The sequence below is a fragment of the Ailuropoda melanoleuca genome, chromosome 12 (genome assembly GCF_002007445.2).
Source record: "Ailuropoda melanoleuca isolate Jingjing chromosome 12, ASM200744v2, whole genome shotgun sequence".
Lineage (NCBI taxonomy): Eukaryota > Metazoa > Chordata > Mammalia > Carnivora > Ursidae > Ailuropoda > Ailuropoda melanoleuca.
In genome coordinates, this window is record NC_048229.1 from 33765053 (window position 1) to 33780314 (window position 15262).

The 15262-nt window shown below is 55.3% G+C and overlaps 3 protein-coding genes across 4 annotated transcripts; all 3 read right to left on the reverse strand.

Annotated features, from left to right (window-relative positions):
* APOC2 (apolipoprotein C2) lies at nt 1–1669 on the reverse strand. Its single transcript, XM_011231075.3, has 4 exons — nt 1602–1669; nt 781–865; nt 457–616; nt 1–239 (listed from the first exon to the last, which is right to left on the reverse strand). Exons 2-4 carry the CDS (start codon nt 833–835, stop codon nt 149–151), a joined length of 306 nt encoding a protein of 101 aa, XP_011229377.1. The 5' UTR covers nt 836–865; nt 1602–1669; the 3' UTR covers nt 1–148.
* Nucleotides 1670–2174: 505 nt separating this feature from the next.
* Nucleotides 2175–4630, reverse strand: APOC4 (apolipoprotein C4). Of its 2 annotated transcripts, none has more exons than XM_034639426.1 (3): nt 4379–4630; nt 3180–3309; nt 2175–2380 (listed from the first exon to the last, which is right to left on the reverse strand). In XM_034639426.1, the coding sequence occupies exons 1-3, from the start codon at nt 4539–4541 to the stop codon at nt 2215–2217; spliced, it is 459 nt and encodes a 152-aa protein (XP_034495317.1). In that variant the 5' UTR covers nt 4542–4630; the 3' UTR covers nt 2175–2214. The 2 variants fall into 2 exon arrangements, with proteins under 2 accessions (XP_034495317.1, XP_002924280.1); XM_002924234.4 differs by having other exon boundaries at nt 4466–4619.
* A 7591-nt stretch (nt 4631–12221) lies between these two features.
* Nucleotides 12222–14574, reverse strand: APOC1 (apolipoprotein C1). The gene is made up of 4 exons (XM_011231076.3): nt 14497–14574; nt 14300–14377; nt 13672–13819; nt 12222–12407 (listed from the first exon to the last, which is right to left on the reverse strand). Exons 2-4 carry the CDS (start codon nt 14355–14357, stop codon nt 12347–12349), a joined length of 267 nt encoding a protein of 88 aa, XP_011229378.1. The 5' UTR covers nt 14358–14377; nt 14497–14574; the 3' UTR covers nt 12222–12346.
* Nucleotides 14575–15262: the final 688 nt, after the last annotated feature.

Below are 15262 nucleotides of genomic sequence, written 5' to 3' on the forward strand. Positions count from 1 at the left end.
TGGCTTTTTAAATTAATTTATTTATAAGAAGACAGACTGGCAGTGGGAGCAGGATGCTGGCAGCTGCTGAGAAGTGGGGGGTAGGTCAGAGGAGCCAAGGGGTTGTGGGGTCTGGACTCTCCCTTCCTCCCTGGTCGGGGCCCAGCTGTTACTGCTCTCCCTTCAGCATAGAAAGTAACTGGTCAGTGAAAATCTCTGCGTAAGTGCTCACAGCTGCTGTGCTTTTGCTGTACATGTCCCTGGAGAGAAAGGACAGATGCTCAGAGCAGGGAGGAGGCTAAGAGTACCCCGAGTCTAAGGGAGAAACAGGCTGGGGGCCCAGAATCATGTGTCCTGTGGTAGCTGGAACCCAAACTCTTGGATCCCTAGGGAGGACAGGGCTGGGATCTCAGAATCCAGGGTTCGGACAGGGCTGGGGGCCAGAACTCCTGGTTCCCAGTGGGGGTGGGTTGATACCTGATCTTCTCATCCATGCCATTCAGGTATGTTTTCTCGTACAGGCCTTGGGCAGCCGACTTGGCTGTCCCCCAGTAGCCATAGAGTGATTCCTGCACCTGGCCAAGCAGTGTAGAGCTGGTGGCTTCATCTTGCTGGGGCACATGGGCCCCCCGGACCTCTGCAGGGGGAGAGTGCGTTAGGAGAGCCAAGGAGCCTGCCCCAGGGGACATTGAGGCAAGGAGGGGGACCAGGAGAGGGTCAGGTGAGAACCGGACTGGGAAGATACTTGGGGCTCATCTCATCCCTCTCACAGATCCCTCCTCCCCTGCCAGACACACTCACCACATCCCAATACCAGGAGGACAAGAAACAGAACCAGGAGGTATCGGGCGCCCATGGCTTCAGAAGACCTGGAATGCTGAGAAGGCTGTGGGGCAGGGTCATTGGTGACATCTAGTCCTGGGGTCCCCCCAAAGCCCACCAAACTCAAGAGGAGGGGGCTGGGCTTCCCCTCTCCCCTGCCTCCTCCCAACCCCCGAGTCCAGTTGCCAATGCATTGGCTTAGGCCTCACTGTCTCACATTTTATGGTTCTACTCCTGATTCTCACAGCTTCGTTCTAACATCCATTCATTCTCTCAAGAAGCATTTCTTGAGCACCTAACCGTGCGTGCCAAGCGCAGTCCTGACCTTCCACAGCCCACGTGAGAGAGAAATACAATCAACGATATTAAATGACAGAAACACACAGCGTACTGTGGAGGGGGGAGGGCGTGTCGCGTGGCCTGGGAAGGGCGTGGCAGAGGGCCACACTTCTGCTGAGACCCTGTATGAGGATGCACCTCACAGACTCAGTGGGCACGTTTCTGATGTCCTGGGCCCTGTTCTGCGTGCCTTCCGTCTGGCTTCACCCCCCCCCCCCGTGACAGAAGCGCTCAGCTTCGGTGACTGCAGTGCTCAGACCCGACTGTCATCTGCAATTTGGAGATGAGGCTGAGATCTGACCCCGAGGGGCATCGGCACCGGGGAAACAGTCTAGGATTCTAAATTCCACCCCTCCAACAGAGGAATTGAACGTTGGGACTCTTGCGGGTTTCTGACATAATATTATCTTTGCCCCCTCCCCGCTGACCCTTCCCTATTTCCATCTTGGTCCCTCTCTTACCCGACTCTGGCAGGCCGTCCTCACGGGCTCCACGCAGGCAGAGAAAGGCTTTATATCTCTTGAGGTACACCTCCCCGTCCACAGCCACCACCCCCACCTTGTCCCCTAGGCCAAAGTCCTAGCCAACAGGTCCGCTGAGGGGGTGGTGCAGGGCAGAGAGGGCAGTGACTGTCCCCAGGGTCAAGCCCCAGGGAGCCCCTACTCTGACAACTGCCTCCTGAGAGAGACAGGCTGGGTGGGGGCTGTGAAGAGGTTGGGGGTTCTGGGCACCCACTAGGAAAGGGGTCTGGGGTTTCCCTCGCATGGGAAGCAAAGGCAGAGCTCTGAATGAGGGGTCACTGTGAGGACCTGCTGACCTCCTCTGCACGCCAGCCTTCCCCCTCCATCCCAGACTTAGCTGTCTGATGTCTCCTTCCCCCCAGAAGCCTGCAGTGGTGGGTCTCAGGGCTGGGGGAAGGGGGTCATCCCCCTGACTCCGTCCCCTCAGGGCCCCCCCGCCGCCCCCCAAGGTGTCACTTCCTGTAGTCATTAACTGCTGGGGGTGGCCACAGTGGGAAGGAACTGGGACAGGGACACAGAGAAGCATTTCTTTATTGTGGACGCTGCAGAAACTTCAATTCCGGTCCCCGTCCCCACAGAGAAGCCGGGGGCACAGACTGTGGGCCCGGTTCAGAAGGCTGTCTTTGGAGCTGCGGAGCCAGGCCTGGGTGCGGAGACTCAGGTCCTTCAGGTGGTCCTCGTAATAGGTCTGCACAAAGCCCTGGAGGGCCTCTGGTCCCCTGTAAAAGAGGGGACATAACGGTTGAGACCCCAGCTACCCCCCAGACTTCTGCTGCACCATTCACCCCTACTCTTCAGAGCTAGGAGTGCCTGCTCTCAGCTCTTACCCGTCACTCTTCTCAGACCCAGAGGTCACAGCCTTACCACTCAGAACCCAAGAGTTCCAGCCCTGCCCCTTTCCTCTGACCCAGGTTCTCCCTCTAAACCCAGGGGTCCAGAGCCAGCCCCTCCTCCCTCAGACCCTGGAGACCAGACGCCCAGCCCCTCCTCCCTCAGACCCAGGAGACCAGACGCCCAGCCCCTCCTCCCTCAGACCCAGGAGTCCAGACCCCCAGCCCCTCCTCCCTCAGACCCAGGAGACCAGACGCCCAGCCCCTCCTCCCTCATACCCTGGAGACCAGACCCCCAGCCCCCTCCTCCCTCAGACCCAGGAGACCAGACCCCCAGCCCCTCCTCCCTCAGACCCAGGAGACCAGACCCCCAGCCCCTCCTGCCTCAGACCCTGGAGACCAGACCCCCAGCCCCTTCTCCCTCAGACCCAGGAGACCAGACCCCCAGCCCCTCCTCCCTCAGACCCAGGAGACCAGACCCCCAGCCCCTCTTCCCTCAGACCCAGGAGTTCAGACCCCCAGCCCCTCCTGCCTCAGACCCTGGAGACCAGACCCCCAGCCCCTCCTCCCTCAGACCCTGGAGACCAGACCCCAGCCCCTCCTCTCTCAGACCCAGGAGTCCAGACCCCCAGCCCCTCCTCCCTCAGACCCGGGAGTCCACCCCCCAAGCACAGCTGCACACACTCACCAGAACCACTGCCATTTCTCTCTGGTCCTGGTCACCAGTGTCTTCACCTTGTCGGACACCAGGCTCCAAGAACTACTCGCTAGCCCCGGTGGGGGGCTTGGGGATTCTGTGGGCACGGCTTGCAGGCATGCTAGATGGGACCAGAGGGCCATATGGGCAGGCTGGGACCTGAGAATCCTTCCTCCTCCCTTCCCCGCCTGCTCACCATCACTGTCACTCCTGGTGGCCCAAGGGCAGCCCTTTGATGTCCGTCACGGCCGCCTTTCACCTTGTATGTCCCTTTGACCACTTGTCCCCCTTTTAGCCATCAGTCGATTTCTTGTCACCCTCTGTGCCCACGGCCCCTCCTGTCGCCCCTCTGTCTGCCTGTGGTGTCCCCCCTCAGTTTTGTAACCCCACCTCTTTGACCCCCAGTCCCCTCCTGATGCCTCCTTTACTACCTGATCTTGCTGCCCCCTTGGGTCTCTTGTGACCCCCACACTGTCTGAACCACGTCTGCAGGCAGCGGAGGGAGAGCACAGGAAGACCCCCAGGGATGGAGGTTGGCAGGGCTGTGCTGTTCGTTTCCCCCAGGGGGCTGGGGTCCTGCCTCAGATCGCAGTTGACTTCCTCGTACACGCCTGCCTGTCCAGCACTCACGCACCTGGGCAAAGCGTCACCTACAGATCCCAGTCTTCACAGGGACACACGTGTTCGTAAATGTACAGAAGCACCCGTATGACCTGCAGAGTGCTTCAGCCAAGGACTGAACCTCTTCCATACTCAGCGTTCCCTTCTGTAGAATGGGATAATGAGAGCACTGCCTCGGGGTTACTGGGAGAAGTCAGAGTGACCATGCATGAGGCACTTGGGAGGGCACCTGGCACACTGGAGTGTTAAAATTTTAGTTGCATGTGCAGAACGCAGACAGGCTCACATACCAACACACACAGACACCCTCACAGTGTCCACACACTCATAACTTTTGCATAAAAGCGTGTGCACGCAAAACTATATATGTTTGTTCATGGACACACGTTTACCACGACATCATATTCTTGTGCAAATACACACACCAACACACACCCTCGACCACGGTCATTTGCACCAGCCCCATGTGCACACCTCACACGCGGCCACCACCGACACGTTCTCCCAGAAACTCACACCCATCTCTCCACGACGAAACACCCAAGCTCCATAACCACGTGTCGGCCAACCTGCACGCCCTACGGATGGTCGGATGGTCGCACTCACACCCCAGACCCCTGCAGGGGCCCCGCAGCCGCCCATCCGCTCCTCCTCACCCACAACACAGGCCAGGACCAAAATGCAGAAGCAGAGGGAGGGCAGGACCTGGGGCCTGAGTCCAGGAGGCAACATTTCTGGGGGTTCTCGTTCCTCCGTTCCTCCTCTGTTCCTCCGTGCTCAGCTCTCCTGGCTGGGGGAGGGGGAGGCTGCACCAAGCGAGAAGAGCCCTCCCCTGGCTGCCTCCCCACGCCCCTTGGCAGGGACTTCAGAGAGAGGGGCCCAGGTGACAGTGACAAGCAGAGGCCTTGCCCGCCCCTGCTGGCCTCCCTCCTTCCTACCCTCCCAGCGCTCTGGCCTGACAGGGGAAGACAGAAGGCTCACTGGCCTCCTCCTCCCGTAACTGGGGTTCAAATCCTGGCTCCACCTCACCTACTGGCCCGGCTCTCTGTCCTCAGTTCATGCCTCTGAAAAATGGGCCCACAATCCATACTTCCGGCAGGACTTCGACTGAATGAAATGATACGAGGAAACATCTTGGCAAGGACCCTGGTGATGTGGTGCTCACAGATCATGGCTGTTTATGATTCTTCTCTTTCTAAGATCCCACGGGCACTGGGACACACTCTCACCAGGTGACCCACGCAATTACAACTCCTTCCCTGGGCTTCCGGGTTTTCATCTGTAAAATGCAGATGCTCATAGGCCCTGCCTCCCAAAGTCCATGGGAAGGCTGGGTGAGGCCCCGTGAGAGAAAGTTCCAGGTGCACGTAGTAGGAAGTCGTCAATATCAGGCTCAGGCCCAACACCAGGCAGAAAGAAAATGAGCCTTTTTCTCCCGGAGGTTCCAGCCACGAGCCAGGGCACACGGCTCAGCCAGGGGACCATGGACTGGATTCCTCAGTGCAGGGCTGGCAGATAAAACACAGGACGCCCATTTGAATTCAGATAAATAATAAGTTTTTCTTTTAGTATAAGTATGTCCCACACAATATTTGGGAAGTATACTAAAAATTATTTGTTATTCATCTGAAATTCAAATCCGACCAGGATCCTGGTTTTTTTTTTAAGATTTTATTTATTTATTTGACAGAGAAAGCGCACAAGCAGGGGGAGCCGCAGACAGAGGGAGAGGGACAAGCAGACTCCCCGCTGAGCACGGAGCCCAACCCGGGGCTCGAACACAGGACCCCACGATCACCATCTGAGCCAAAGTCATCACTTAACTGACTGAGCCCCCCAGGTGCCCCTAGTAGTCTCCCATTACCCATAGTTTCGGTTACCCGAGGTCAACTAAGTTCTGGAAGCAGATAATCTGACAATACCCCAGCAGGCCAGCACTCACCAAATACCACTTCGCAGTACCTATGTCATTCCCCTCACATGCGCATTTTATCATCTCGCATCATCACATGAAGAAGGGTGAGTACAGTTCAACAAGGTATTCTGGGAGGGAGAGAGAGAGAGAGAGGGTACACTCACAGAACTTTTATTTATTTATTTATTTGTTTATTTAAAGATTTTATTTATTCATTTGACAGAGAGAGAGACAGCCAGCGAGAGAGGGAACACAAGCAGGGGGAGTGGGAGAGCAAGAGGCAGGCTTCCCAATGCAGCAGGAAGCCTGATGTGGGGCTCGATCCCAGAGCACCGGGATCACGCCCTGAGCCGAAGGCAGACGCTTAACGACTGAGCCACCCAGGCGCCCCTCACAGAACTTTTATTACAGTGTATTATTATGACTGTTCTAGTTTACTCATCATTACTGTGTCTAATTGACAAGTTAAACTTTACCATAGTGTCCGGACAGGGAAAACCAGCAGATGGAGGGGTGGCACTACCTGTGGTTTCAGGCATCCCCTGAGGGTTTGGGAATGCCCCCCACCCCAGATGCGGGGCAGCTACTGGACTGTTTCATGCTGACCCATCAGCTTCCTGCAGAAAGCTGCTCCCCCCAGGGGCCCCCGCGGGGGCTCCGGCACACAGTAGGTACGCAACAAATGTGCCCCGCAGCTCCTGGCTAACAGCAATGGGCAAAATGAAACCACTGGGGAAAGAGCAATGAAAGCTGAGAGCTTCTGTTTGGAATGACGAGAAAGTTCCAGAAATGGATGGTGGTGAAGGTTGCAGAACAGTGTCGATGTACCTAATGTCGCTGACGTGTACCCCTAAAATGGTTACCATGGTAAATTTGGTGTTATGTATTCGACCATAGGAGATAAGAAAGAGAAAAGCCGACCATGCATCGTGGGCAGACGCCAGGTGGGTGGGGTTCGGAGCCTGACTCCAGGTCTGCCCTGCTGTGTGACCTGCTGCGAGTTGCTTAACCTCTCTGGGCCTGTTTCTTCGTCCATGCCCAGGAGTCCCGCACCAGCTGCCCTGGAGAGGAGAGGAGACTGTTTATGTAAATTGCCGTCAGCAGAAGTGCTCAGTCAAGGTCAGAGGCTGTTTATTAAGCTTGTGTTTTCTTTCTTTCTTTCATTCTTTTTTTTTTTTTTAAGATTTTATGTATTTACTTGAGAGAGAGCAAGTGAGAGAGAGAGAACCAGAAAGGGGGGAGGGAGAGGGAGAAGCAGATTCCCAGCTGAGCAGGGAGCCGGATGCAGGGATCGATCCTAGGACTCTGGGATCATGACCTGAGCCAAAGGCAGACGCTTAACAACTGAGCCACCCAGGGGCCCAAGCTTGTGTTTTCTTTTCTTTTTTTTTTAAAGATTTTATTTATTTATTCGACAGAGATAGAGACAGCCAGTGAGAGAGGGAGCACAAGCAGGGGGAGTGGGAGAGGAAGAAGCAGGCTCATAGCGGAGGAGCCTGATGTGGGGCTCGATCCCAGAACGCCGGGATCACGCCCTGAGCTGAAGGCAGATGCTTAACCGCCGAGCCACCCAGGCGCCCCACAAGCTTGTGTTTTCTGAGCACGTGCTCTGCCCTAGGCACCATGGCAGGTGGTGGTTTGGTGCCTTAGCTCACTGAATGAACACAACGGCGCTATGGCATGGGGATCTTTATCATTCCCGTTCTACAGATGAGAACACGGAGGCTTGGCGCTGTTGGGGTGAGGCCGCTGACCAATGGTTCCTCAACCACCAAGTGGTGAATTTGAACCTGGCTCCCTCACACCTTGCCAAGTCAGGACAACCCCTGCGGCAGCTCCCCAGCTGGGTCCTAGAGGCCAAGAGGGAGGTTGGAGCAGGGCCAGCAGCAGGGTGGGCCCGGGGGAGGTCTCTGACCCCTGCCCTGGCTCCAAGGTCAGTGTGGGCTGTTTGCTGTTTGCAATGTTTGCCCATCCTGGGGACAGGAACAGGCTGAAGGCCGTTCAGGGAGGACCTCAGAGTCAGCTGAATACCAGCTGGGGGTGGGGTGATGGGAGCAGAGAGAGGTCACAAGAGGGGGGATGGGTGTTGGGGGGGTGGGCTCTGAGACCCCAGGGCACGTGTCTGATGTCAGGGAGCATCTCTGAGTTTGCAGCTCTGTGTAAGAGAGACCACCAGACACCAAGATCGCTCTCCCCCAGTCCAGACCCCATCCCCTCACTCCTGAATCCTGGAATCCACCTCCCTTCTAACACTCCTGGGCCCTCACCTCCCTCCTCTGTGACCCTGGGTTGTGGCAGGAATGTCTGGGGCCCAAGAGAGATTGAAATGTCCCCTCCTTTATCTCTTCTTTCTGCTTTCTGTCTCAAGAGAGTTCTGCTTCCCTTCATTGTTAAGACACAGAGATATTGGGGTGCCTGGGTGGCTCAGTCGGTTAAGCCCATCTGACTCTCAATCTCAGTGTTGTGAGTTCCAGCAAAACAAAAAAAGGAGATATTCGCATACCATAAAATTCACCCTTTTGAAGTGGACAATCCAATGTGTGTGCGTTGTTGTTATTTTTTAGCATATTTGCAAAGTTGAGCAACCATCACCACCGTCTAATTCCAGAACATTTCCATCACCCTGAAAAGAAACCCCCATATCCATGAGCCCATCAGGGTCACTCCCTGTGCCTTCTTCCCCCGGCCCAGCAGGGCCACCTCAGACGGCCTTTCTGTTTCTATGGATTTCCCTCTTCTGGATGTCATGACTGGAATCGTGCCCTGCCTGGCCTCTCGCGGCTGCCTTCTTCACTGAGCATCGGGTTTTCATGGGTCGTTCATGCTGTGCCGTGTGTCAGTGTTTCCTTCCGTCTTATGGCAGAATAATACTCACTATATGGGACCCATCTACACACACTGGGGGATGTTCGTCAGTTGTTGGGCACTTGGGCTGTTTCCACTTTTTGGCTGTTGTGAGCAATACCGCCATGGACATGTGCATATGCATTTAAAAAAAAAGATTTTATTTATTTATTGGAAAGAGAGTGAGAGCAAGCACAAGCAGGGGGAGTAGCAGAGGCAGAGGGAGAAGCAGACTCCCCACTGAGCAAGGAGCCCAATGTGGGGCTCGAACCCAGGACCCTGGGATCATGACCTGAGCTGAAGGCAGACACTCAACCAACTGAGCCACCCAGGCATCCCTGTGTGCACTGAACATTTTCATGTGAATTTGTGTGCAGTTTTTTTGGGTGGACACCTAATCTACCCAATGGTTGCTCTGTTGAATTCTTGGAGGAAGCCCTAAACTGTTTTCCAAAGGGGCTCCATTCATTCGTTGTTATACCCAGTTTTTCATTCACATCAAGTTTGTGGATGAACATTCACGGGGACAAAAGTGGTGTTGCTTGTCACGCTCTTCCCCGGTTCTTTCTGAAGACTTCTGGATTGTCTTTTGGGTTTCAGGTGCCGTGTCCCCTCCTCCAGGGAGCCCTCCCTGACCAGCTTCGCTGAGCCAGGTGCCCACGGGGAGTCCCCCATCCCCGCCCTGCCCCCTGTGTGGAGTGTGTGCCTTGGGTGGGGCTGTCTGAATGTGCCACACGCGCTCCTGAGTGTGAATGTTTCTACATGCATGTCTGGGGCCCTCTGGGTGTTTTTGTTCTTTGTTGGATCAGGGCTATTTGCTCTCTGACGTCCTGAGGGTATGTTTGTAAACCTGAGCAGAACAAACGCATTGGCTCTAAATATAAAGTGTAAAAAGGAAATCTTAAAATGAGAATGAATGAGTTCACGACTGTGTAATGAATGGGAATCATGTGTCTACATGTCAGCTGGTCCGTGGGATGCAAATGTTCATGCACTGATTCCAGAAGTATTGCTCACGCTCTCACTGTGTGCCAGGCACTGTTCTGGGCATTTGGGGGCCCTGCAGGAGACAAGACAGCTTCCATGAACTTGACATCCCAGCAGCGGGAGACACAGGCAGTAAACAAGTAAGCAAATAGACATATGTTATATTCGAGGGTAGCAAATCCTGGAAAGAAAGGCAGATACAGAGATGGGAGAGTGATGGGAGAGCCGTGTGGGAGGAGTGCAATGGGGAGGCGGGTGTTGAACAGAGACCCCAAGGAGGTGAGGAGCAAGCCAGACAGATACCTGGACATCTGGTGAAAGAGTATTCCAGGCAGGGGAGTAGCAGGTGCAAAGGCCCTGGGTAGGAGCCTGCCCAGTGTGTCCGAGGAGCCTGAGGAGTTGCACGTGAGGAAGGGCAAGAGGCCACAAGGGTGACCAGGCCAGGTAGTGTGGAGCTAGTAAACTCTGATACCACCTTCGGGTTTTCCTCTGAGGCTGGAGGGAGGGCTCTGAGCAGAGGAAGGGTGTGTGTGCTGTGACTTATGTTCCAACAGGATCCCTCTGGCTGCCGAGTGGGAAGGGAGCATAAGGAGCTCGGAAGGCTGATGGAGGGGGGTGAGGCATTGTGTACAGAGGCTTCTATTTATGTATTTCCCACCTTTGTTCTCCGCCCTCAGTCCTTGAGCCTCCCTCCCATGAGCTTGGAGCTGTCCTCGGACAGAAAGAGCTATAAGGAAACCTATAAGGCTGTGCCCCACATGTGTTCTAAGTTTACATCAGTGGTACCACCCTGTGCGTCTTCTCCTGTTTCTTTTTCTTTCTTTTTAAAAGATTTTATTTATTTATTTGTCAGAGAGAGAAAAAGAGAGAGCGCGCACAAGCAGGGGAGCGGCAGGCAGAGGGAGAAGCAGGCTCCCCGCTGAGCAAGGAGCCCAATGCAGGACTTGATGCCAGGACCCTGGGATCATGACCTGAGCCGAAGGCAGATGCCCAAATGACTGAGACCCCCAGGTGTGCCTTAAGCCTCTCTTCAAAAGTGGAGGGCAGGGGCGCCTGGGTGACTCATTCCTTAAGTGTCTGCCTTCAGCTCAGGGCATGATCCCAGTGTCCTGGGATCGAGCCCCGCATCGGGCTCCTCCGTTGGGAACCTGCTTCTTCCTCTCCCACACCCCCTGCTTGTGTTCCCTCTCCCGCTGGCTGTCTCTCTTTCTGTCAAATAAATAAAATCTTAAAAAAAAAAAAACAACACCACAAAAGCGGAGGGCACACCCCATGAACTGCGTGCTGTCCATCTTCTCTGTCTCTGCGCCTCTCCAACCTGAGAGCTGTCGGGGGGGAGGGCAGGAAAGTGCTTGAAAAATAAATTGGCTCCAAAATGCTGGAAATACGGTCAAGTAAAGATGAGTAATTGAATAAATCGGCACAGAATATACCCTTTTGCCAACTAGCTAACTGCAGTGTGACGGCTTGTTTGAGTTTTCTCTGATGAGGGATGTGGGGGCATTTTAATATGCTGGGGTTGATGCAGGTGAGGCCCAGGGCCAGGTGTGTGTGTGTGTGTGTGTGTGCGTGTAGTTGGAGCCAAGGTGTCTGGGTGGTGACTCAGGAACAAGGAAAGTGGAGAAAGGATGCGGCCCCTGGAACCGCCCCCCCACCTCTACCCCCCAGCCTACATTCAAATCTCAGCTCTTCCCATTTTTGGCTGTGTGACATCACATAAGTGGCTTAAGACTTCTGTGCCTCAGTTTCTTTCTCTGTCAAATAGAGGCAGTGACAGCACCTACCTCAGGGCGTTTCGTGAAAATGTAATGTTTAGGGGCGCCTGGGTGGCTGTGTCGGTTGACCGTCTGTCTTCAGCTCGGGTCATGATCTCCGGGTCCTGGGATCGAGCCCCGCATCGGACTCTCTGTTCAGTGGGGAGCCTGCTTCTCCCTCTCCCTCTGTGCTCTCTCTCTCAAATAAATAAATAAGCCTTAAAAAAAAAGTGTTTAGGTGTTTTTTCCGATTGAGGATAATTATTCCACTCAGTAGTACTGAGCTCCTGCATCGCACCCAGTCCTGTGCTGGACTCTGCCTGAGGACAGTGGTGATGTCGACCCCGGCCCTGTCCTCCTAGGGCTCACAGTCCAGTGGGAAAGACAGACCCATCACTTGGCAGTGATGACCCGGCCTGGGGGCTAAGGAGGGCTTCCTGGAGGAGGGGACATCCAAGCTTCCTAGGAGACTGGGGATTGTGTAGATAGATCTCTTCCAGAGCTCTAGCCCAGGTCCTACCCTTGCTCCTTCCCACATCCCTCCCTATTATCCATTTTAAGTATGATAAACACCTGCTGTGTGCATGGTGATGAACCAGCCGGCTCCCTCATCTTGGGCAGCCCAGCCAGGGAAGAATACAGCAAAGCAGTCACCTCAGGCTGGGGGTCTGACCCAGCAGCTCTCCCCATCCTGACAAGGGACTTCACCTCTCTGGGCCTCAATGCCCTCACAGAATTAACAGGGCCCCGCTCCCAAGGTTCTTGTGAGGATTTTTTTGAGACCATGAAGTTCAAAGTCCTCAGCACAGGTCAAGGAGACAGTGCTCCATACGTGACCCCTCCGCCTCTCTCCCCAACCCACCCTGTCCCACCCTGAGCCCCAACCCCAGAGCAAAGAAAAGAAGCACTCAGAATTCTCTACAGGGTTTTTATTGAAGGGTGGGGGTGGATATGGGCATCATGAAGTCCTCGGTGCAGGAAATTTTGGAGCCCGCTCCGCGGCATACAGCCCAGAGGAGGGGGCGGCTCGCCTGGTTTCAGGAGAAGGCAGTTTTGAACCGCTCCTTCACTTTGTTGAAAGTCTCAGAAAACCAGTTCCTGCAGGGAGAGATGGGGAAGGTGTCACTGTGTTTCATCTCCCCTCTGGGGAGATCCTGCCCCCTTACCTGCCTCCCCCATCCTCCCCTTTCCCTTCCCCCCAGGAAAGAGCATGGCTCCCCTCTCCGTGGGACTGGGAGGAGCCCTAGCCTGGTTTTCCCAGAGGGATCCGAGCCCTTTGAAGTCAGAAACCTCCGCCTGGCCCAACTTTCAAGGCTCCCTATCTCTTGCTATAAGCCTGATCTGGCCTAGCTGTCCCCTACTTCTTCAAGGGCACTCTCCAGCCTCCTTGTCTTTGCCCAGGCTGCCCCTCTGGCCTGGATTATGTACGTATCTTCCTGGCTCAGGGCCTTTGCACTCACCCTCCACAGGGAACATTCTTCCCATGTTTCTAGGCCTGGCTGGATTTTCCTAATCACTCAGATCTCATTTTTTTTTTTTTAAGCAAGACAGCCAGGCCTCATGGGGGCTCGAACTCACGACCCCTAGATCAAGACCTGAGCTGAGATCAAGAGTCTGAAGCTTAACTGACTGAGCCACCCAGGCGCCCTGAAGCAGTAACACTTTAAATGGAGATATGAAAAGGGGCGCCTGGCTGGCTCAGTTGGTAGAGCACATGCCTCTTGATCTCAGGGTCGCGAGTTCAAGCCCCACGCTGGTTGTTAACACCCACCCTGTTTGTTGTCTTTAGTGCTTAGCCCTGTCTGGGCTAATCTCCTGGACATTCACTGGTTTATAATCTGTTCCCTTCGGGCTGGGACTTTATCTCGTTCATCACTAACTATTATTCCCCACATTGGAACAGCCCCGGATGCCCTTAGCAGATGCCCAATAAATATTTGTTCATGAATGAATGATTCTCTAAGTGGCCAAATGGGAGTCGATGTTGCTTGAACAGCATATCCAGCATTTACAATGTGCCAGGCACTATGCAAATACCCTTGTTTGCTTCTCCTCAGAACCATCCATCTTACAGACGAGGACAAAGGCTCGTCCACATCTAGTCCCAAGATCACACAAAGAGCAGTGAGTCTTCGCTGGCTGTGGACCCAGGTCTGACTGACTCCCAAGCTTGGTCCTTCACCACCACGCAGGACCATTTCTACAGTGTGGCCTAGATGGGAGTCAGAACCTGGGCCCCACATCTGAGCACCCTGCGAGCCAACTGTGACCACAGGGAAGCTGTCAGCCTCGCCAGGCCTCAGTTTCCCCAATCTGTTAATGATCTACCCCAGCCCTCCCAAGCCCTGGGAAGGTTCCTAACCGGGTCTTCGCAGGAATGTCGCTCTGCTTGATGCTTTCAATGGCTGCCCGGGCCTTGTCCTCCAGGGTGTTACCAAACTCCTTCAGCTTATCCGGGATGCTCCCCAAAGTGCTGGAGATTTCTGGGGCCGCCTGGGCGGGGGCTGGGCCTGCCCAGAAGATGCGAGGGGGTACAGAAATTTCAGAGATTTCAGGGATGGGAAAGGAAATCCTTGAAAGTGATTCTTGGAGGTCATGGTGTTAGACTCGGAGGCGGGGTGCGGGGAGAGGGTTCTAGAGCGACCAGATGGAGCTCAAGCTGCTGGGAATTAGCTTACTCTTAGCACTGCCTCCTTCCCCCTCCCCTTTCCAGGCTGTAAAAGCAAGACAGCCAATCCTGGAGGGGCGAGTCAATACATCATCTGTTGTTAGGGCTTCGCACGGCAGGTTTGCCACCGGCCGGACTGCCCCTTAGAGAGCCCTCACCCACCTTGCGCGGTTGGGGGTGGGGTGATGGGTGAGAGATAGGAAACCGGGACACAGAAGGGGCCCCAGAGCTCTCAAGGGTGCTCGAAGCTCGCACCCCAGGCCCGTGGCCAGCTTCAAGCTTCCACATCTCAAACTCCCAGATTCTCCTATCTCACTTTTACCTTCCAAAACCATGGCCAGAACCGCCACCAAAACTGAGAGCGACAGGAAGAGCCTCATGGCTGGGCCGGAGGGGCACTCTGGAAGCAGAAGCAGGGCGGGGGAGTGATCAGTGACACCCCTCCTCCCTCCCCGAGTTCCTTCCACCCCCCTTCTAGTTCTCTCGGAGAGGCATCCCTCCGGGGCCTTGAGCACCTACCTGGATCAGTCGCGGGAGAGCACCGGTGGGAGGTCCCGGCCCGGCCCAGGCGTTTATCGGGCCTGGGAGGGGGCGGGGCAGATTAATCCCTCCCATTAAGCTCCGGTTGACGGCCTCGCCCGTGCCCACCCACCTTTTCCTCTTCCCCGCCTGGCTGGTGGGGGTGCGTGGGGCAGGTGGGCCTCCGTGTATCCCTTAGGCCTAAAGCCTCCTGCTTTTCTGCACCTGCACCTCCCAATCTCCCTGACTTGGTGGGTCTCAGCGTGCCATGGTCCCTTCCCCACATGGGGGGCTGACTTTCGTCTCTCCCTATGGCCATCTTCTCGGGGGGGGGGGGTTCTCTCCTGCTGAACACCCTTCTCCAGGCCTGGGGGTGGGGGGTTTCTCAGTTACTCAGTAACTCTGTAAATCAATTCCCTGTAACTCCTCAGGCCTCCTTTTCCAGCCCCTCTCCCTTCTTAGCGAGCCTCTCCAGCGTAAGCAACTCTCCCTCCACGACTCTAGGGTCACCCCGTCTGCCCCCACATTCCTAGCTCCTTGCCACCTCCAGCCTCCCTTTCAGACCAGCCCTCAAGCCCCCCCACCTCCCTGCATCTGGGAGCACCCCCGACCTCTGTGAATGAGCTCTGGGTCTGCATTCCACAGCCCCCCATCTCTCTTTAGGAAAGGGGTCTTTTTAGCCTGTCTGAACTGCAAAACCTCAGTTGCAAAGATCCCAGTTCGCTCGCCTCCATCCATACCCCAGGCCCTTCTTTGCCCTCTGCTC

Coding starts and splice junctions, on each gene's coding strand:
- APOC2 (XM_011231075.3), bottom strand. CDS start 835: ATGGGCGCCCGATACCTCCTGGTTCTGTTTCTTGTCCTCCTGGTATTG. Junction 617..780: donor CCTCCTGGTATTGGGATGTG/GTGAGTGTGTCT, acceptor CTCCCCCTGCAG/AGGTCCGGGGGGCCCATGTG. Junction 240..456: donor GGCATGGATGAGAAGATCAG/GTATCAACCCAC, acceptor CTTTCTCTCCAG/GGACATGTACAGCAAAAGCA.
- APOC4 (XM_034639426.1), bottom strand. CDS start 4,541: ATGTTGCCTCCTGGACTCAGGCCCCAGGTCCTGCCCTCCCTCTGCTTC. Junction 3,310..4,378: donor ACCATCCGTAGGGCGTGCAG/GTTGGCCGACAC, acceptor GGTCCCATCTAG/CATGCCTGCAAGCCGTGCCC. Junction 2,381..3,179: donor GAGAAATGGCAGTGGTTCTG/GTGAGTGTGTGC, acceptor CCTCTTTTACAG/GGGACCAGAGGCCCTCCAGG.
- APOC1 (XM_011231076.3), bottom strand. CDS start 14,357: ATGAGGCTCTTCCTGTCGCTCTCAGTTTTGGTGGCGGTTCTGGCCATG. Junction 13,820..14,299: donor TCTGGCCATGGTTTTGGAAG/GTAAAAGTGAGA, acceptor TCTTCTGGGCAG/GCCCAGCCCCCGCCCAGGCG. Junction 12,408..13,671: donor GACATTCCTGCGAAGACCCG/GTTAGGAACCTT, acceptor CTCTCCCTGCAG/GAACTGGTTTTCTGAGACTT.